Raw genomic sequence first — 21,494 nt, 5'->3', positions numbered from 1 at the left:
GAAGCCAAGGCCAAATATATATGACCACTTTCCACGTGAGATACTTCAACTCCACGTTCTGAAGTGGCTCAAAACAATGTGATTTTAGGAAATCCAACACTACGTTGAGATCCCAAGGTGCCACTGGAGGCACAAAAAGGGGGCTGAATATGCAGCACTCCCTTAACAACGTCTGAACTTCAGGCAGCGTCTTTCCTAGCCTTTAACAGCATAGGAATCACTTCATCTGGAACGCCTTTTTCCGTTAGGATCCCGCGTTCAACCGCCAAGCCTTCAAACGCAGCCGCGGTAAGTCTTGGAACAGACAGGGCCCCTGCAGTAACAGGTCCTGTCTGAGAGACAGAGGCCATGGGTCCTCAGAGATCATTTCTTGTAGTTCTGGGTACCAAGTTCTTCTTGGCCAATCCGGAACTACGAGTATAGTTCTTACTCCTCTCTTACTTACTATCCTCAGTACCAGAGGCGGAACTACCGGCAGTGCAAGCAGTGCGTTGCACTGGGGCCCGCCTCTATCCAGGGGCCCAAGCATGTAATGAGTCAAACTGACTCATTACATGCCGCTGAGCGCTGCGGGCAACCGCTGCCCGCAGCGCACAGCCGCCCACAGAGGAGAAGAGCAGCGGCACGGACGGGGGAAGGAGGACGACGGAGGTGAAGGAGGGAGCTGCACCAGCGCTTTGTTACTGGTGGAGGCGCTGCTGCTGCTGCCCCTCTGCTTCACTATAGGCTGTCTTCCGAGAACAGCCTATAGTGAAGCAGGGGGGCAGCAGCAGCAGCGCCTCCACCAATAACACAGCGCTGCTGCGGCTCCCTCCTCCACCTCGTCTACTGCCCGGGAATCGTCAAGCTGCACGAGGAGCCTGAGCCAGCGGAGAGGGTAAGTATGATTCTACTTTCTTTCGGTCCCTTTCTTTCTTTATTTCTTTCTGTCTCTTTCTTTCTTTATTTGTTGGGACTGTCTGCCGCTATGTGTAAAAATGGGGGACTGCCTACCGCTATGTGTAAAAAGGGTGGACTGCCTGCTGCTATGTGTAAAAAGGGGGAATCTGCCTGCCGTAATGTGTAACAAGGGCACGCTGCCTGCCGTAATGTGTAACAAGGGCACGCTGCCTGCCGTAATTTGTAACAAGGGCACGCTGTCTGCCGTAATGTGTAACAAGGGCACGCTGTCTGCCGCTATGTGTAACAAGGGCACGCTGTCTGCCGCTATGTGTAACAAGGGCACGCTGTCTGCCGCTATGTGTAACAAGGGCACGCTGTCTGCCGCTATGTGTAACAAGGGCACGCTGTCTGCCGCTATGTGTAACAAGGGCACGCTGTCTGCCGCTATGTGTAACAAGGGCACGCTGTCTGCCGCTATGTGTAACAAGGGCACGCTGTCTGCCGCTATGTGTAACAAGGGCACGCTGTCTGCCGCTATGTGTAACAAGGGCACGCTGTCTGCCGCTATGTGTAACAAGGGCACGCTGTCTGCCGCTATGTGTAACAAGGGCACGCTGTCTGCCGCTATGTGTAACAAGGGCACGCTGTCTGCCGCTATGTGTAACAAGGGCACGCTGTCTGCCGCTATGTGTAACAAGGGCACGCTGTCTGCCGCTATGTGTAACAAGGGCACGCTGTCTGCCGCTATGTGTAACAAGGGCACGCTGTCTGCCGCTATGTGTAACAAGGGCACGCTGTCTGCCGCTATGTGTAACAAGGGCACGCTGTCTGCCGCTATGTGTAACAAGGGCACGCTGTCTGCCGCTATGTGTAACAAGGGCACGCTGTCTGCCGCTATGTGTAACAAGGGCACGCTGTCTGCCGCTATGTGTAACAAGGGCACGCTGTCTGCCGCTATGTGTAACAAGGGCACGCTGTCTGCCGCTATGTGTAACAAGGGCACGCTGTCTGCCGCTATGTGTAACAAGGGCACGCTGTCTGCCGCTATGTGTAACAAGGGCACGCTGTCTGCCGCTATGTGTAACAAGGGCACGCTGTCTGCCGCTATGTGTAACAAGGGCACGCTGTCTGCCGCTATGTGTAACAAGGGCACGCTGTCTGCCGCTATGTGTAACAAGGGCACGCTGTCTGCCGCTATGTGTAACAAGGGCACGCTGTCTGCCGCTATGTGTAACAAGGGCACGCTGTCTGCCGCTATGTGTAACAAGGGCACGCTGTCTGCCGCTATGTGTAACAAGGGCACGCTGTCTGCCGCTATGTGTAACAAGGGCACGCTGTCTGCCGCTATGTGTAACAAGGGCACGCTGTCTGCCGCTATGTGTAACAAGGGCACGCTGTCTGCCGCTATGTGTAACAAGGGCACGCTGTCTGCCGCTATGTGTAACAAGGGCACGCTGTCTGCCGCTATGTGTAACAAGGGCACGCTGTCTGCCGCTATGTGTAACAAGGGCACGCTGTCTGCCGCTATGTGTAACAAGGGCACGCTGTCTGCCGCTATGTGTAACAAGGGCACGCTGTCTGCCGCTATGTGTAACAAGGGCACGCTGTCTGCCGCTATGTGTAACAAGGGCACGCTGTCTGCCGCTATGTGTAACAAGGGCACGCTGTCTGCCGCTATGTGTAACAAGGGCACGCTGTCTGCCGCTATGTGTAACAAGGGCACGCTGTCTGCCGCTATGTGTAACAAGGGCACGCTGTCTGCCGCTATGTGTAACAAGGGCACGCTGTCTGCCGCTATGTGTAACAAGGGCACGCTGTCTGCCGCTATGTGTAACAAGGGCACGCTGTCTGCCGCTATGTGTAACAAGGGCACGCTGTCTGCCGCTATGTGTAACAAGGGCACGCTGTCTGCCGCTATGTGTAACAAGGGCACGCTGTCTGCCGCTATGTGTAACAAGGGCACGCTGTCTGCCGCTATGTGTAACAAGGGCACGCTGTCTGCCGCTATGTGTAACAAGGGCACGCTGTCTGCCGCTATGTGTAACAAGGGCACGCTGTCTGCCGCTATGTGTAACAAGGGCACGCTGTCTGCCGCTATGTGTAACAAGGGCACGCTGTCTGCCGCTATGTGTAACAAGGGCACGCTGTCTGCCGCTATGTGTAACAAGGGCACGCTGTCTGCCGCTATGTGTAACAAGGGCACGCTGTCTGCCGCTATGTGTAACAAGGGCACGCTGTCTGCCGCTATGTGTAACAAGGGCACGCTGTCTGCCGCTATGTGTAACAAGGGCACGCTGTCTGCCGCTATGTGTAACAAGGGCACGCTGTCTGCCGCTATGTGTAACAAGGGCACGCTGTCTGCCGCTATGTGTAACAAGGGCACGCTGTCTGCCGCTATGTGTAACAAGGGCACGCTGTCTGCCGCTATGTGTAACAAGGGCACGCTGTCTGCCGCTATGTGTAAAAAGGGGACGCTGTCTGCCGTAATGTGTAAAAAGAGGAATCTGTTCGCTGTAAGGTGTAAAAGGGTCTCTACCTGTTGTAGTGGTGCTACTGTGCGGCGTAATTTGAAGAATGGAGACTACTGTGCACCGTTTTAGGAATTGGTATTATTTTGTGGCCACACCCCTTCCCCGCGAAGGCACGCCACTATGTATTTTTGCGCGCGCCCTGCCCCTGTTTTGCATGCAGGGGTGGGGCTCCGATGCCGTTTCTTGCACACAGTGCTAAAATGTCTAGTTACGGCACTGTTGCTAGGTATGCATTTCTCTGGCCCTGAGCAGGTCCCCCTCACCAGATCCTCTCAAGGGGTGAGGGGGTGGACTTGGATGGGATGGGGGGGGGCTCAAAGCATTTTGTCACACCTGGGCCCACCGCTTGCTAGTTCCGCCACTGCTCAGTACCTTGGGTATGAGAGGAAGAGGAGGGAACACATAAACAGACTGGTACACCCACGGTGTCACTAGTGCGTCCACAGCTATCGCCTGAGGGTCTCTTGACCTGGCGCAATACTTTTTTAGCTTTTTGTTGAGGCGGGACGCCATCATGTCCACCTGTGGCCGTTCCCAACGGTTCACAATCTGCGTGAAGACTTCTGGATGAAGTCCCCACTCTCCCGGGTGGAGGTCGTGTCTGCTGAGGAAGTCTGCTTCCTAGTTTTCCACACCCGGAATGAACACTGCTGACAGTGTTAGCACGTGATACTCCGCCCATCGGAGAATCCTTGTGGCTTCTGCCAACGCCATCCTGCTTCTTGTGCCGCCTTGTCGGTTTACATGGGCGACAGCCCTGATGTTGTCTGACTGAATCAGCACCGGCTGGTTTTGAAGCAGGGGTTCTGCTTGCCTTAGGGCATTGTAAATGGCCCTTAGGTCCAGAATATTTATGTGTAGGGAAGTCTCCTGACTCGACCATTGTCCTTGGAAGTTTCTTCCCTGAGTGACTGCTCCCCAACCTCGGAGGCTTGCATCCGTGGTCACCAGGACCCAGTCCTGAATGCCGAATCTGCGGCCCTCGAGAAGATGAGCACTCTGCAGCCACCACAGCAGAGACACCCTGGCCCTCGGGGACAGGGTGATCAGCCGATGCATCTGAAGATGCGATCCTCACTTGTCTAACAGGTCCCACTGAAAGTTCCTTGCATGGAACCTGCCGAAGGGAATTGCTTCGAAAGAAGCTACCATCTTTTCCAGGATTCGCGTGCAATGATGCACCGACACCTGTTTTGGTTGCAGGAGGTCTCTGACCAGAGATGACAACTCCTTGGCCTTCTCCTCCGGGAGAAACACCTTCTACTGTTCTGTGTCCAGAAACATGCCCAATATCAGCAGACGCGTCGTAGGAACCAGCTGCGACTTTGGGATATTCAGAATCCAGCCGTGCTGTTGTAGCACTTCCTGAGATAGTGCTACTCCGATCAACGACTGCTCCTTGGACCTCGCCTTTATAAGGAGATCGTCTGCCGTGGACAGACCAAACGGCAACGTCTGGAATTGGTAATGGCAGTTCTGTACCACAACCTTGAGGTACTCCTGGCGAGGTGGGTAAATGGGGACATGTAGGTAAGCATCCATGATGTCCAGTGACACCATAATATTCCCCTCTTCCAGGCTTGCAATACCCGCCCTGAGCGATTCTATTTTGAACTTGAACTTCCTTATATAAGTGTTCAAGGATTTCAAATTTAGAATGGGTCTCACCGAACAGTCTGGTTTCGGTATCACAAACATTGTGGAATAGTAACCTCGTCCCTGTTGAAGGAGAGGAACTTTGATTATCACCTGCTGGAGGTACAGCTTGTGAATTGCCGCCAGTACTACCTCCCTTTCCTTGGGAGTAGCAGGCAAGGCTGATTTGAGGTAACGGCGAGGGGGAGACGTCTCGAACTCCAGCTTGTATCCCTGAGATACCTGTAGAACCCAGAGATCCACTTGTGAGCGAACCCACTGGTCGCTGAAGTTCCGGAGACGGGCCCCCACCGCACCTGGTCCACCTGTGGAGCCCCAGCGTCATGCGGTGGACTTAGTGGAAGCAGGGAAGGATATTTGTTCCTGGGAACTGGCTGTCTGGTGCAGCTTTTTCCCTCTACCCCTGCCTCTGGGCAGAAAGGACGCGCCTCTGACCCGCTTGCCTTTCTGAGGCCGAAAGGACTGTACTTGATAATACGGTGCTTTCTTAGGCTGTGAGGGGACCTGAGGTAAAAAAGTAAACTTCCCAGCTGTTGCTGTGGACACGAGGTCCGAGAGACCGTCCCCAAACAATTCCTCACCCTTATAAGGCCAAACTTTGATGTGCCTTTTAGAATCAGCATCACCTGTCCACTGCCGAGTCCATAATACTCTCCTGGCAGAAATGGACATTGCATTAATTCTAGATGCCAGCCGGCAAATGTCCCTCTGTGCATCTCTCATATATAAGACTACGTCTTTAATATGCTCTATAGTTAGCAAAATAGTGTCCCTGTCAAGGGAATCAATGTTATCTGACAGGGAATCAGACCATGCTGCTGCAGCACTACACATCCATGCTGAAGCAATAGCAGGTCTCAGTATAGTACCTGAGTGTGTATACACAGACTTCAGGATAGCCTCCTGCTTTCTATCTGCAGGCTCCTTTAAGGCGGCCGTATCCTGAGACGGCAGTGCCACCTTTTTTGATAAGCGTGTGAGCGCTTTGTCCACCTTAGGGGATGTCTCCCAGCGTAACCTATCCGTTGGCGGGAAAGGGTACGCCATTAGTAACCGCTTAGAAATTACTAGTTTCTTATCTGGGGAACCCCACGCTTCTTCACACAATTCGTTTAACTCATCAGATGGGGGGAAAGTCACTGGCTGCTTTTTATCCCCAAACATAATACCCTTTTTTGTGGTAACCGGGTTAATGTCAGAAATGTGCAACACATTTTTCATTGCCGTAATCATACATCGGATGGCCCTAGTGGATTGTATATTTGTCTCATCCTCGTCGACACTGGAGTCAGACTCCGTGTCGACATCTGTGTCAGCCATCTGAGGTAGCGGGCGTTTTTGAGCCCATGACGGCCTCTGAGATGCCTGGGCAGGCGCGGGCTGAGATGCCGGCTGTCCCAAAGCTGCGTCATCGAACCTTTTATGTAAGGAGTTGACACTGTCGGTTAATACCTTCCACATATCCATCCACTCAGGTGTCGACCCCGCAGGGGGTGACATCACACTTATCGGCACCTGCTCCGCCTCCACATAAGCCTCCTCATCAAACATGTCGACACAGCCGTACCGACACACCGCACACACACAGGGAGTGCTCTGACTGAGGACAGGACCCCACAAAGTCCTTTGGGGAGACAGAGAGAGAGAGAGTATGCCAGCACACACCACAGCGCTATATAATCAGGGATTTACACTAACACAAAGTGATTTTTCCCTATAGCTGCTTTACATATACAGTTTGTGTCTAAATTTAGTGCCCCCCCCCCCCCCCCCCCCCCTCTCTTTTTTACCCTTTGAGCCTGGAAACTGCAGGGGAGAGCCTGGGGAGCTGTCTTCCAGCGGAGCTGTGAAGAGGAAATGGCGCCAGTGTGCTGAGGGAGATAGCCCCGCCCCCTTCTCAGCGGACTTCTCCCGCTCTTATATTTATATTATGGCGGGGGATTTTTGCACATAAATAGTTTTTTAGACTATATTATGTGCTGTTTGCCAATGTAAGGTACTCTAATTGCAGCTCAGGGCGCCCCCCCCCCCCCCAGCGCCCTGCACCCATCAGTGACCGGAGTATGTGGTGTGCATAGGGAGCAATGGCGCACAGCTGCAGTGCTGTGCGCTACCTTAATGAAGACCGGAGTCTTCAGCCGCCGATTTTCAGGATGTTCTTCTTGCTTCTTCATAGCAGTGAGTCTGTTGCCAGCAGATCTCACTGAAAATAAAAAACCTAACAAATACTTTCTTTACTAGAAGCTCAGGAGAGCCCCTAGTGTGCAACCAGCTCGGGCCGGGCACAGATTCTAACTGAGGTCTGGAGGAGGGGCATAGAGGGAGGAGCCAGTGCACACCAGATAGTACCTAATCTTTCTTTTAGAGTGCCCAGTCTCCTGCGGAGCCCGTCTATTCCCCATGGTCCTTACGGAGTACCCAGCATCCACTAGGACGTCAGAGAAAATATATGTTTATACTGACAGAACATGTGACACTTAGATTGCACACAGGTGGACTATATTTCACTAATTATTTGACTTCTGAAGGTAATTGGTTGCAATAGAACTTTTGTGGGGCTTCATAGCCAGGGCCGTTTCTTGGGGCAGGCGAGCAGTGCAACCGCACTGGGCGCCCACCGCGGCACTAACTGTGGCTCCCTGCTTCCCCCTCCTATTTCTCCCCGAGTAACCTGCTCGGGGGGCGGAGTTTCACGGAATGACGCGGTTGCATCGTTACGTCACGACGCAACCCCGTCACTCCACGAAACTCCCCACCCCCCCGAGCGGAGTACAGAGGGGGATCCAAGTTAGGAAGCGGGAAAGGCCGGCGCGAGGAGCGACTGGTGAGGCGGGCCGAAGAGCGGTAATCGCCTCTGTAAGTATTCTCCCTCTCTCTCTCTCAATGTGTAAAATGGGGACACTTGCCGTAATGTGTGAAAGAAGACTCTTGCCTGCCGTAGTGTGGGAATTTAATGTATCAAGGGCATTGCGGTGTGTGGCATAATATGGTGCAGGGGGCATTACTGTGTGGGGCTTAATATGGTAGAATTTTTTTTTCCTGTGGTGGTTGTGATCTGTTGGAGCAGGGTCAAGAACTGGATTGTGAGGTAGTCTTTTCAGACGAGGCCACACTCATTTAGAGGAGACCACGCCCCCTTGCCGAGTGCGCGCGCAAGTTTTTTTTTTTATCTAGGTGTGTGGGGGGGGGGGGGGGGCACATTTTTTTATGTCATGGGGGGGCGCATTTTTAAATCTCGCACTGGGAGCCAAATTGGCTAGAAACAGCCCTGTTCATAGCAAAGGGGGTGAATACACATGCCAATTTTCAAATTTTTATTTATAAAAAAAATCTTTTTTATATACTGTATATTTTTCTCATTTCACTTCACCAACTTAGACTATTTTGTGCATATCCATCACATAAAATTCAAATAAAAAATGAAATTAAATTACAGGTTGTAATGTAACAAAATAGGTAAAAAGCCAAGGGGGGTGAATACTTTAGCAAGGCACTGTATAATAATATATATATATATATATATATATATACATACATACATTATATATATATATATATATTATATATACACTAAAGTGAAACCACACACTGTAGTGTAGCCTGAAATATGTACGAGTACTGTTGAATAAAGAATAGTTGATCTATTTTCTATTGTGACACCACCAACTAAAATGAGTTTTAAAAAAGGGGAACTAAAACTAGTGAATGTGTATGGCAGGTACTCGACAAATAGAACGGCAAGTGTACTCGCTGCCTCCACCCACCTCATTTGGTTAATAGAGCAAATAATAAAGATTGCATAACTTAAGTCAGGCATTCCCAACCACGGTCCTCAAGGCACACCAACAGTGCAGGTTTTAGTGATATCCAGGCTGCAGCACAGATGGTTAAATCAAAATAATTGAGCTACTAATTAAGTCACCTGTGCTGCAGCCTGGATATCACTAAAACCTGCACTGTTAGTGTGCCTTGAGGACCGTGGTTGGGAAAGCTTGACTTAAGTCCTCTTTATTTGACGGCTATAAACTGAAAGCACTCACCACTTACAAATTGCGCGTTTGATTTTCAGAAAGAACATTATCAATTAGGTCACCCAGTTTTGTAACTATGCTGCTAGACGCTGCAGTATCTATGACCTTACCTTTGAATCCAGAGATTTCGAGGAAGCTTTCTTTGAGTCAGTCTTTGACAAAGTGGTATCAGACCAGTGGCAAACAACAGCCAACCACAATAGAACATGCACCAGCCTCATTGTTTCAGAGCTGACTCACTGCAAAGAGAGAACATGGACAGTGAGATCGCAGATACTAACCAGAGCCCTGATTTTTGCTATCTGAGTGTGGGAGGGAGCCTGACACAGAGCTGGAGGCAATGTCTGGCCATCTAACCCCTTCACTGCTACAAGCAGCAGCTGCCTGTATATACTACATGTAGGCTTGAAAAACGGGGACACTGATCTTCACTACAATGCATATATGTCCCTGAGCAAACTCTTGTCTCTCAGTACAAAAATAAATAAAAAAATAATAATAAAAAGCACCTGAACTGGGGATCTAAAGGCCCATACACATTAGACGATGTCGCTCTGTGAGCGACATCGTCTAACGTTTCCCCCTCCCGGGCCGGCCGGTCGGCGGCCGCCTGTACGCACTGAGCGATATGACCGCTCATATCGCTCAGTGACGTCACGCCCCCGCCAGCCCTGCATGAAGGTCGTGGACGACAGTCCACATCCTTCATGCATGCCCTACCGACAGCGACGATCGTTGCCGACCAGCGGGGCCGCGCATCGGTCGTCGCTGGCGGCATACACACTTAACGATATAATGAGCGACGTCGCTCAAGGAGGGGGAAAATGAGCGACGTCGCTCATTATATCGTTAAGTGTGTATGGACCTTTCTTTACTTTTGGTTTACTGTGCTTTTGTTTTGTTTTGTTTTGTTTTTTTCACATAAATATTTCATTTAAGAACTAGTATTAAAAGTTCTATTTATCTTAACTGGTTTTTTTTTTTTTTTTTTTTAACTGTGCACCATGGCACAGTGGTTAGCATTGGTGCCTCAAAACGCTCAGATCCTGGGTTCAGTTTCTAACAGGGGCCTGTGTGTGTAGAGCAGAGGTTCTCAAACTCGGTCCTCGGGGGCACACACAGTGCATGTTTTGCAGGTCTCCTCACAGAATCGCAAGTGAAATAATTAGCTCCACCTGTGGACCTTTTAAAATGTGTCAGTGAGTAATTAATACACCTGTGCACCTGCTGGGTTACCTGCAAAACATGCACTGTGTGGGCCCCCGAGGACCGAGTTTGAGAACCTCTGGTGTAGAGTTTCTGTGTTCTGCTACAGTTTGAGTGGGTTCTCAGAATACTCCAGTTTCCGGTTATGGATCATTGGGTCAACCTGAAATCGGGTTGTCAGTGTCTAGGTTCGCCCTCAAAAAGTCGACATGCACAAGGTCGACACAGGAAAAGGTCAATAAGAGTTAAAAATAAGATTTTAAACTTACCGGTAAATCTTTTTCTCCTAGTCCGTAGAGGATGCTGGGGACTTCGTAAGGACCATGGGGAATAGACGGGCTCCGCAGGAGACATGGGCACTAAAAAAAAAGAACTTTAGGTATGGGTGTGCACTGGCTCCTCCCTCTATGCCCCTCCTCCAGACCTCAGTTAGAGAAACTGTGCCCAGAGGAGACGGACAGTACGAGGAAAGGATTTTTGTTAATCCAAGGGCAAGATTCATACCAGCCACACCAATCACACCGTATAACATGGGATACACGAACCAGTCAACAGTATGAAACAAAACCAGTATCAGTCCAAAACTGATCCAAACTGAAAACATAACCCTTATGTAAGCAACAACTATATACAAGTCTTGCAGGATGTTGTTCGCACTGGGACGGGCGCCCAGCATCCTCTATGGCAGAGGTTCTCAAACTCGGTCCTCGAGGGCCCACACAGTGCATGTTTTGCAGGTAACCCAGCACGTGCACAGGTTTATTAATTACTCACTGACACATTTTAAAAGGTCCACAGGTGGAGCTAATTATTTCACTTGCGATTCTGTGAGGAGACCTGCAAAACATGCACTGTGTGTGCCCCCGAGGACCGAGTTTGAGAACCTCTGCTCTATGGACTAGGAGAAAAAGATTTACCGGTAGGTTTAAAATCTTAATTTCTCTTACGTCCTAGAGGATGCTGGGGACTCCGTAAGGACCATGGGGATTATACCAAAGCTCCAAAACGGGCGGGAGAGTGCGGATGACTCTGCAGCACCGATTGAGCAAACATGAGGTCCTCATCAGCCAGGGTATCAAACTTGTAGAACTTTGCAAAGGTGTTTGAACCCGACCAAGTAGCAGCTCGGCAAAGCTGTAAAGCCGAGACACCTCGGACAGCCGCCCAAGAAGAGCCCACCTTCCTAGTGGAATGGGCCTTAACAGAATTTGATAACGGCAATCCAGCCGTAGAATGAGCCTGCTGAATCGTGTAACAGATCCAGCGAGCAATAGTCTGCTTCGAAGCAGGAGCGCCAACCTTGTCGGCTGCATACCGGACAAACAGTGCCTCTGTTTTCCTAACCCGGGCCGTTCTGGCCACATAAATTTTCAATGCCCTGACCACATCAAGGGACTCGGAATCCTCCAAGTCCTGTGTAGCCACAGGTACCACAATAGGTTGGTTCATATGAAAAGAAGAAACCACCTTGGGCAAAAATTGAGGACGAGTCCGCAACTCTGCTCTATCCACATGGAAAATCAGATAGGGGCTTTTGTGAGATAAAGCCGCCAACTCCGACACTCGCCTTGCCGATGCCAAGGCCAACAACATGACCACTTTCCAAGTGAGATATTTTAATTCCACCGTTTTAAGTGGTTCAAACCAGTGGGACTTAAGGAACCGCAACACCACGTTAAGGTCCCAGGGTGCCACTGGAGGTACAAAAGGAGGCTGGATATGCAGCACTCCCTTTACAAAAGTCTGGACTTCTGGGAGAAAAGCCAATTCCTTCTGAAAGAAAATGGATAAGGCCGAAATCTGAACCTTAATGGAGCCTAACTTTAGGCCCAAATTCACTCCAGTTTGCAGGAAGTGGAGAAAACGGCCCAGATGGAATTCTTCCGGAGGAGCAGTCCTGGCTTCGTAACAAGATACATACTTCCTCCAGATACGGTGATAATGTTTTGATGTCACCTCCTTCCTAGCCTTTATCAGAGTAGGAATGACCTCATCCGGAATGCCCTTTTTTGCTAGGATCCTGCGTTCAACCGCCATGCCGTCAAACGCAGTCGCGGTAAGTCCTGGAACAGACAGGGCCCTTGTTGTAACAGGTCTTCCCTGAGAGGAAGAGACCACGGATCTTCTGTGAGCATTTCCTGCAGATCCGGATACCAGGCCCTTCGAGGCCAATCTGGAACAATGAGAATTGTCTGAATCCCTCTTCGTCTTAGGATTCTCAGTATCTTTGAGATGAGAGGAAGAGGAGGAAACACATAGACCGACTGGAACACCCACGGTGTCACCAGGGCGTCCACTGCTACCGCCTGAGGGTCCCTTGACCTGGCGCAATATCTCGGAAATGTTTCTTGTTGAGGCGTGAAGCCATCATGTCTATTTGAGGCAGTCCCCACTGATTTGCAATCTCTGCGAAGACTTCCTGATGAAGTCCCCACTCTCCTGGATGCAGATCGTGTCTGCTGAGGAAGTCTGCCTCCCAGTTGTCCACTCCCGGAATGAAGACTGCTGACAGAGCGCACACATGACTCTCCGCCCAGCGAAGAATCTTTGAGGCTTCTGCCATTGCCACTCTGCTCCTTGTGCCGCCTTGGCGGTTTACATGAGCCACTGCTGTGATGTTGTCTGACTGAATCAGAACCGGTAGACCTCAAAGTAAGGTCTCCGCTTGACGAAGGCCATTGTATATGGCCCTTAATTCCAGTACGTTGATGTGTAGACAAGTCTCCTGGCTTGACCACAGACCTTGGAAGTTTCTTCCCTGTGCGACTGCTCCCCATCCTCGGAGGCTCGCGTCCGTGGTCACCAGAACCCAGTCCTGAATGCCGAACCTGCGACCCACCACAAGAGAGATACCCTGGTCCTGGGGGACAGGCGGATCATCTGATGAATCTGTAGATGTGACCCGGACCACTTGTCCAAAAGGTCCCACTGAAAAGTCCTGGCATGGAACCTGCCGAATGGAATGGCCTCGTAAGACGCCACCATCTTCCCCAGAACTCGAGTGCAGTGATGTACCGACACCCTGTCTGGCTTTAACAGGTCCCTGACCAAGCTCTGAAGTTCCTGGGCCTTTTCCATCGGGAGAAAGACCCTCTTTTGTTCCGTGTCCAGAATCATGCCTAAGAAAGGCAATCGGGTCGTTGGAACTAACTGTGACTTCGGTAGATTGAGAATCCAACCGTGTTGTTGCAACACCCTCAGGGAGAGAGACATGCTATCCAGCAACTGTTCTCTCGATCTCGCTTTTATCAGGAGATCGTCCAAGTATGGGATAATTGTGACACCCTGCTTGCGCAGGAGCACCATCATCTCTGCCATTAATTTGGTAAAAAATCCTGCACCACAAATCTCAGGAACGCCTGATGAGGTTGATATATGGGGACATGAAGGTATGCATCCTTTATGTCTAGGGACACCATATAATCTCCCCCTTCCAGACTTGCGATGACCGCTCTGAGCGATTCCATCTTGAACTTGAACCTCTTTAAGTATAGGTTTAAGGATTTTAAATTCAGAATGGGTCTGACCGAACCGTCCGGTTTCGGGACCACAAACAGGGTTGAGTAATAGCCCATCCCCTGCTGCAGCAGGGGAACTTTGACCACCACTTGTTGAAGGCACAACTTTTGAATTGCTGCCAAAACTACCTCCCTCTCTAGGGAAGAAGTCGTCAGTGCCGATTTGAAAAACCGGCGAGGAGGCACCTCTTCGAATTCCAGCTTGTACCCCTGGGAAACAATGTTTATTGCCCAGGGATCCACCTGAGAGTGAACCCAGACTTGGCTGAAAAGACGAAGACGTGCCCCCACAGGAGCGGACTCCCCCCGCGGAGCCCCAGCGTCATGCGGTGGATTTAGTAGAAGCCGGGGAGGACTTTTGTTCCTGGGAACTGGCTGTGGCTGGCAGCTTTTTCCCTTTGCCCTTACTTCTGGCAAGAAAGGAAGATCCCCGAGCTCTCTTGGATTTATGCGACCGAAAGGACTGCATCTGATAATGTGGCGCTTTCTTAGGCTGTGAGGAAACATAAGGTAAAAAGGTTGATTTACCTGCAGTAGCCGTGGAAACTAGGTCCGCGAGACCTTCCCCAAACAATTCCTCACCCTTGTAAGGCAAAACCTCCATATGCCGTTTCGAGTCGGCATCACCCGACCACTGTCGGGTCCACAGTGCTCGTCTGGCAGAAATCGCCATAGCGTTCGCTCTGGACCCCAGTATGCCCACATCCCTCTGAGCCTCTCTCATATAAAGGACCGCATCCTTAATATGGCCCAGGGTCAATAAAATTGTTTCCTTATCCATCGTATCCATATCAGCAGATAAGGTATCGGTCCGCGCTATAACAGCACTACAAACCCAAGCCGACGCTATTGCCGGCCTGAGTAATGTACCGGTATGTGTGTAAATTGACTTCAAGGTAGTTTCCTGCTTGCGATGAGCAGGATCCCTGAGGGCAGCGGTATCCTGAGACGGCAGCGCCACCTTTTTGGAAAGGCGCGTCAACGCTTTGTCCACCCTTGGGGAGGATTCCCACCGTATCCTGTCCTTGATCGGGAAAGGATAAGCCATAAGAATCCTTTTGGGAATCTGCAGCTTCTTATCTGGAGTTTCCCCAAGAACTTTCGAATAACTCATTTACTGTAATTCAAAAGAAGGTGGAAAAGTAACCTCAGGCTTCTTTTCTTTAAACATGTGGATCTTTGGATTAGGTACAGCGGGGTCATCTATAATATGCAGCACATCCTTTATAGCAATAATCATATAATGAATACTCTTTGCCAATTTTGGCTGCAACCTCGCATCATCATAATAGACACTGGATTCAGAATCCGTGTCGGTATCTGTGTCAACTACCGGAGAAAGTGGACGTTTTTTGAGACCCAGAAGGCCCTTGTGACATAGGGAAAGGCAGGGCATGACCCCCTGTACCGTCCCTGGACTCTGCTTTGTCCAAACGTTTGTGCAATAAATTCACATTTGCATTTAAAATATTCCACATATCCATACAGTCATGTGTCGGCGTTGCCGACGGAGCCGCCACACTCATGCGCTCCACCTCATCCCTAGGAGAGCCTTCCGCTTCAGACATGCCGACATGCACGTACCGACACACCACACACTCAGGGAAAGCTCTAATCTGGAGATAGTTCCCCCACAAGGCCCTTTGGAGAGACAGAGAGAGAGTATGCCAGCACACACCCAGCGCCAACCGGCTGGGTTCTCTGTAAATACCACAAAAACGTGTATATAAAGCATAGCCAGTCCTAGAGGTATACATTGCTGCCCAGGGCGCCCCCCCCCCCCCGCGCCCTGCACCCAACAGTGTGCGCTGTGTGTGTTCTGTGAGGGAGCAATGGTTACCTCAGTGAAGCTCTGAAGTCTTTTGCCGCCTTTGAAGTCTTCTGCCTTCCTATACTCACCCGGCTTCTATCTTCCGGCTCTGCGAGGAGGACGGCGGCGCGGCTGAGGGACGAACCGCTAGGGGAGACCTGCGTTCTGACTCCCTCTGGAGCTAATGGTGTCCAGTAGCCTAAGAAGCAGAGCCTATCACTTAAGTAGGTCTGCTTCTCTCTCCTCAGTCCCACGGTGCAGGGAGCCTGTTGCCAGCAGGTCTCCCTGAAAATAAAAAACCTAACAAAATACTTTCTTTCAGGAAGCTCAGGAGAGCTCCCTGTAATGCACCCAGTCTCCTCTGGGCACAGTATTAAACTGAGGTCTGGAGGAGGGGCACAGAGGGAGGAGCCAGTGCACACCCATTCCTAAAGTTCTTTTTTTTAGTGCCCATGTCTCCTGCGGAGCCCGTCTATTCCCCATGGTCCTTACGGAGTCCCCAGCATCCTCTAGGACGTAAGAGAAAATATTAGTGTCATTTTCTCTGTAAAAAGAAATCGGGAATGCCAATTAATGTACCACATACTGCTGCACTCTGCAAAAGTTACCTTTCACAATTATAGTCCACGTGGCTGATAAAGTACAAAAAAGTAAAAATGTAAAAAACCCTCATGTCGACCATTTGATGTGTCGACCAATAGTGGCTGACCTACTGACCTATCATCCAGATGCCCCAATTACCATGGTAGGAAAGGTATTATCCTCCTTTCTTTATATAGCGCCACAAGGGGCCTACAGCTCCTAACAAAGTACAGAAACAGAACAAGAAAAAGTGACTTACAGTACAGAACACTGCAGGACATGGACAAGGTTTATAAACTTTGCTGCATCAGTAGTTATGATGTTTCAGTGTCCAGTCAACTGATGCAGAAATACCAAGCATTTGTCCTACATTGGGGGTATTCAATTGTAGTCTTGTCGGAAAGACGGCAGTTTCTGACTTTTTTAGGATGGAAACTGTTCCGTCCTATTCAATCCTTTCCGACAAGTCGGCAATTCCGACTTGTCAGAAAAGGCATGGATCTGCGGATTAGCCACGGATCTACGTGTTCCGTGGCCAAATCCAACAAGTTTTGGCCCTGGTTCCGACAATGTCAATCCGACTTTTTTAAAGTCGGATTGACATTATCAGAACTGGAGATATGAGACGGGGGAGCAGGGACAAGTCATGAGGGCGAACGAGGACGGGGACCATGTGAGGAGAGGAGCGGGTCATTGATGGGAAACACCGGGACAGCAGCAGCATGGACAGGACACCGGCGCTCAGCATTAGAGGACCTGCCCGCCGGACGGGTCAGAAATAGATGACAGCAAGGGGTATGAGCGGCGGTACTTGTGATAGTTGTCGGGAATGGCGAAATCCGACAGTTTGATTTGGCCGCTCATTGAATACTGACCGGTCGGATCCTTTCCGTCAGAAAGGATTCGACAGGAATTGAATATACCCCATTGTTTTGTACTGAAAGACATTGTTTTCTTGTTAAGCTCAAATGTAATTTGTTAGGTGCTGCAGAACCCTTGTGGTGCCATATAAATAAACTATAATAATGCATTGTGTGCTTCAAGCACGTGAAGCAGAATCCCTCATAATCGGCCCTTCAAGACCCGGTTTTCCACGATAACATACGGGTCTGGGAACTTATCCCATATGTTATCGCCCCCCAAAAACAGGTAATTTACTACATGGTAAAAACAGGCTCTAATTGGATAGCTCAATAATATCTTCGGGCTAAAAAGACCATTTTTGAGGTGTGGTAAACTAGCGTCAGCAATAGGATACCGCCTTTCATCTCTCTCTAAGGCTTAGCACACAGATTCCAAAGTGCTTTGAACTCTATTGGGAGTAAAGACTCATATAAATAAAATTGTTTTTACTAATAAAAATAATAACTGTAGAAGGACTCATGATTTTTTTTTTTTTTTTTTTGAGGATCAGAAGATCAACTATAGAATAGGTTTGCAATTTTCCCTTCAGTTCTCTCACTCCGGGAAATATATCAATTCACCCACTCAACTGTGTTTTTCTTAATACAACAAACACATCCTCCATTCAAATAAATGATGCACGACACAATGTTCTATGCATCATGACTTGATATTTAAAAAAATATATTTTTTTTACAACTTTAACATATGCAGGTTAAAAGTTTATTTTTGTTTTTATAACACATTTGCTTCACCCATATCGTATTTGTTTATTTCATTTCTACTTTTCCTCTATTAAGGGCAAACAAATGTGTCAATATGTGAGGGGATTTCCTGCCTACCTCCTATTACTTTGATCAGTGTTTCCGAACACAAGTCCTAAGCAACCCCTAATGTGGGGTACACAGGGCCGTCTTAACAGTAGTGTAGGCCCCTGGACACAGCAATGCACTGGGCCCCCTACCCATCCTTCAGAGGTAGGTGGTGGGGGATGCTATCAGTGGCAGCTTTGATGTCCCGCGGGAGGTAGGGGGTGCTCTATCTTCTGTTCAGCATGTAGGACCTGGAGCAGTAATTTCTGCTAATTTCGCCTTTACTGCACAGATGGGGCTAAACTGTAGAAGGGGGCTTGGGCTGAATAAAGAAGCCCTGGTACATGACTTCCAGGGTGGTAGGGGGTGTTTAATACGTAGGGGAGGGGTGGATAGTGGAGTGGGCTTAATATTTGATATTTTTTTGTGGGAGGGCAGCTTGCTTGACTGCAGATATCTCAAGTTCCTGAAAATATATTTCTTAGCTTTAATGGAATAAAACACTAGAGAGTCCCACCTTTCAGATGGTCCTGGGGACTTGGGGTTCAGAGTTCAGGAGCCAGAGCAATTCAACGAAAATCTAAAACTGCATATTAGGCGTGTGGAGCTGGAGCAGGGACCATCTGCTTGAAGGCTGATATCTCTGGTTCTGGACATAGTAGAGACAAGCTGCCAGTGTTCACTTTCACTGAAAGGGGAGAGTCACAGCTTTTGGATTATACCCTCGGAAAAACTCTAAGTCAGACAGAACCTGAGATATCTGGCTGGGAAGAGCAATTAACAGGCTTGGATGGTGACCACTGGTGTCACGTTGGATATCTCCGGTTCCCCAGGGCCGATTTTCAAAAATCTGGTACCCCTGGAAAGAGGGGACCCTCAGCTATCAGTCTAGGGCCCTTAAACTCCTGGGGCCCTTGGGCAAGAGCCCATTGAGCCCATACGAAAAGACGGCCCTGGGGGTACACACCTGAAAGGTGACTAGCCGATGTAGGAAACGAAGCGCACAAACAATATTTTGAATGCACACGTACCAGGTATTATATCATTTTATGTAAGACAAATACAAGTTCACTTTTAGTTGATCACATTGAAATAATTTGTTGATCCTCTTCTCCAACAAAATATTCATATATTAACAAGAATCCTATTTATCAAGACAGTTTTTCATAACATTACTGTTTCTGTATTTCTCACTGCTATGCACTAATAGCCTAATGCAGGAGATTTCACAGTTACTGTAAATTGCTGTATGCCTATAGAGGCATATCCACAGGGGAGGGACCTTACGCCGTTTTACCCACAGCTACCAAACCTGCCAATGTGCAGTGTCAGATCCCCCAGAAGAGTCTTACACAACTGTGTAAAAGGGACAGCGGTTATCGCTAATGCTGTCCCTGAGAGTTAACTTTGGTACATAGCGGGGATATTTTCATTCAAAATGAAAATAACTGTTATGACCGTGTTAAAAATGGTGGCACTGCTGAGATTATTAACACATATAGCAGGCCCCTAAGAGTGATATATGGATAATAGGATTTTAATTACCTACCGTTAAATCCTTTTCTCGTAGTCCGTAGAGGATGCTGGGTCCACATTAGTACCATGGGGGTATGGATGGGTCCACCAGGAGCCACTGGCGCTTTAAGAGTTTGAGAGTGTGGGATGGCTCCTCCTTCTATGCCCCTCCTACCAGACTCAGTCTAGAAACAGTGACATGAGGAGACGGACGACTTTGAGAGGATTATACACAAATAGTGGCGAGATTCACACCAGCTCACACATACAAGGCAAACTAAGCTAACGAGCTTGAAACTCAGCAACGTCTGAACAAGATTGCTTAACCAAGTAACAAAACAGTACATAACTAAGAACTAAGCAGTACTGAACCAAGTAACCACTGCAGGATCACAAAGCACTGGGCGGGCGCCCAGCATCCTCTACGGACTACAATAAAAAGGATTTACCGGTAGGTAATTCGAATCCTATTTTCTCTTATGTCCTAGAGGATGCTGGAGTCCACATTAGTACCATGGGGATGTACCAAAGCTACCAGAACAGGAGGGAGAGCGCAGAGGCTCCTGCAGAACTGATTGACCAAACTTCAGGTCCTCAGAGGCCAAAGTATCGAACCTGTAGAATTTAGCAATCGTGTTCGACCCAGACCAAGTAGCTGCTCGGCAAAGCTGTAAAGCTGAGACACCCTGGGCAGCCGCTCAGGAAGAACCCACCTTACAAGTAGAGTGGGCCTTAACAGATGCAGGACACGGCAATCCTGCCGTAGAATACGCATGCTGGATAGTGAACCTGATCCAGCGAGAGATAGTCTGCTTAGAAGCAGGACACCCAAGTTTCTTGGGATCATACAGGACAAACAAAGAGTCCAATTTTCTGTGAGGAGCAGTCCTCTTCACATAGATCTTCAGAGCCCTTACAACATCCAAGGACTTTGATGAAATTGAGGATTCAGTAGCAACTGGCACCACAATAGGTTGGTTGATATGAAATGCCGAAACAACCTTCGGAAGGAACTGCTGACGTGTCCGAAGCTCAGCTCTATCTTCATAGAAGGTTAAGTAGGGACTTTTACAAGACAAAGCCCCCAACTCTGACACACATCTAGCAGAAGCTAAGGCCAACAAAGTGACAGCCTTCCACGTGAGAAACTTGACCTCAACCTCCTGTAGAGGCTCGAACCAATCCGACTGGAGGAACTGCAACACCACGTTAAGATCCCAGGGCGCCGTAGGTGGGACAAAGGGAGGCTGGATGTACAGAACCCCTTTCAAAAAAGTCTGCACCTCAGGGAGGGATGCCAACTGTTTCTGGAAGAAAATGGATAGGGCCGAAATCTGGACCTTCACGGATCCCAACTGCAGGCCCATATCCACGTGGACCTGCTTGCAGGAAGAGGAGAAACCGTCCCAGTTGAAACTTCACCGTAGGAAACTTCTTGGATTCACACCAAGATACATATTTTTTCCAAATGCGATGGTAATGTTTAGACGTTACTCCTCTCCTAGCCTGTATCAGGGTAGGAATAACCTTGCTCGGAATGCCCTTCCGAGCTAAGATCTGGCGTTCAACTTCCATGCCGTCAAACGTAGCCGCGGTACATCTTAATAAGCGAACGGCCCCTGCTGCAGCAGGTCCTTCTGAAGAAGAAAAGAGGCCTTGGATCTTCCAGCAAAAGACCCGCGTACCAAGCCCTTCTTGGCCAGTCCGGAGCAATGAGGATAGCCTGAACTCCGTATGAGTTTTAGAACTCTTGGAATGAGCGTAAGTGGAGAAAACACGTATACCGACTGGAACACCCACGGAGTCACCAGGGCATCTACCGCCACGGCTTGCGGGTCCCTTGACCTGGAACAATACCTCAGAAGCTTCTTGTTGAGACGGGAGGCCATCATGTCTATTTGAGGTACACCGCAAAGATCTGTCAGCTCTGTGAACACCTCCGGATGGAGGCCCCACTCTCCTGGATGGAGATTGTGTCTGCCGAGGAAGTCCGCTTTCCAGTTGTCTACTCCCGGAATGAAGATTGCTGATAGCGCCAACGCGTGTTT

General features: G+C 49.4%; 1 protein-coding gene across 1 annotated transcript in view; it reads right to left on the bottom strand.

Annotated features, from left to right (window-relative positions):
- The window catches only part of CHID1 (chitinase domain containing 1), a 990,316-nt gene that overhangs the window by 950,718 nt on the left and 18,104 nt on the right, over window positions 1-21,494 (bottom strand). Inside the window, exon 2 of the mRNA XM_063944762.1 lies at window positions 9,211-9,339. Coding sequence (XP_063800832.1) covers window positions 9,211-9,321 — 111 coding nt within the window. The 5' untranslated portion in view covers window positions 9,322-9,339. The remainder of the gene's footprint in view (window positions 1-9,210; window positions 9,340-21,494) is intronic.

Source organism: Pseudophryne corroboree, chromosome 11 (assembly GCF_028390025.1).
Source record: "Pseudophryne corroboree isolate aPseCor3 chromosome 11, aPseCor3.hap2, whole genome shotgun sequence".
Lineage (NCBI taxonomy): Eukaryota > Metazoa > Chordata > Amphibia > Anura > Myobatrachidae > Pseudophryne > Pseudophryne corroboree.
Note: the sequence above shows the minus strand (reverse complement) of the source record. Positions and strands in the feature narration are given on the sequence as shown.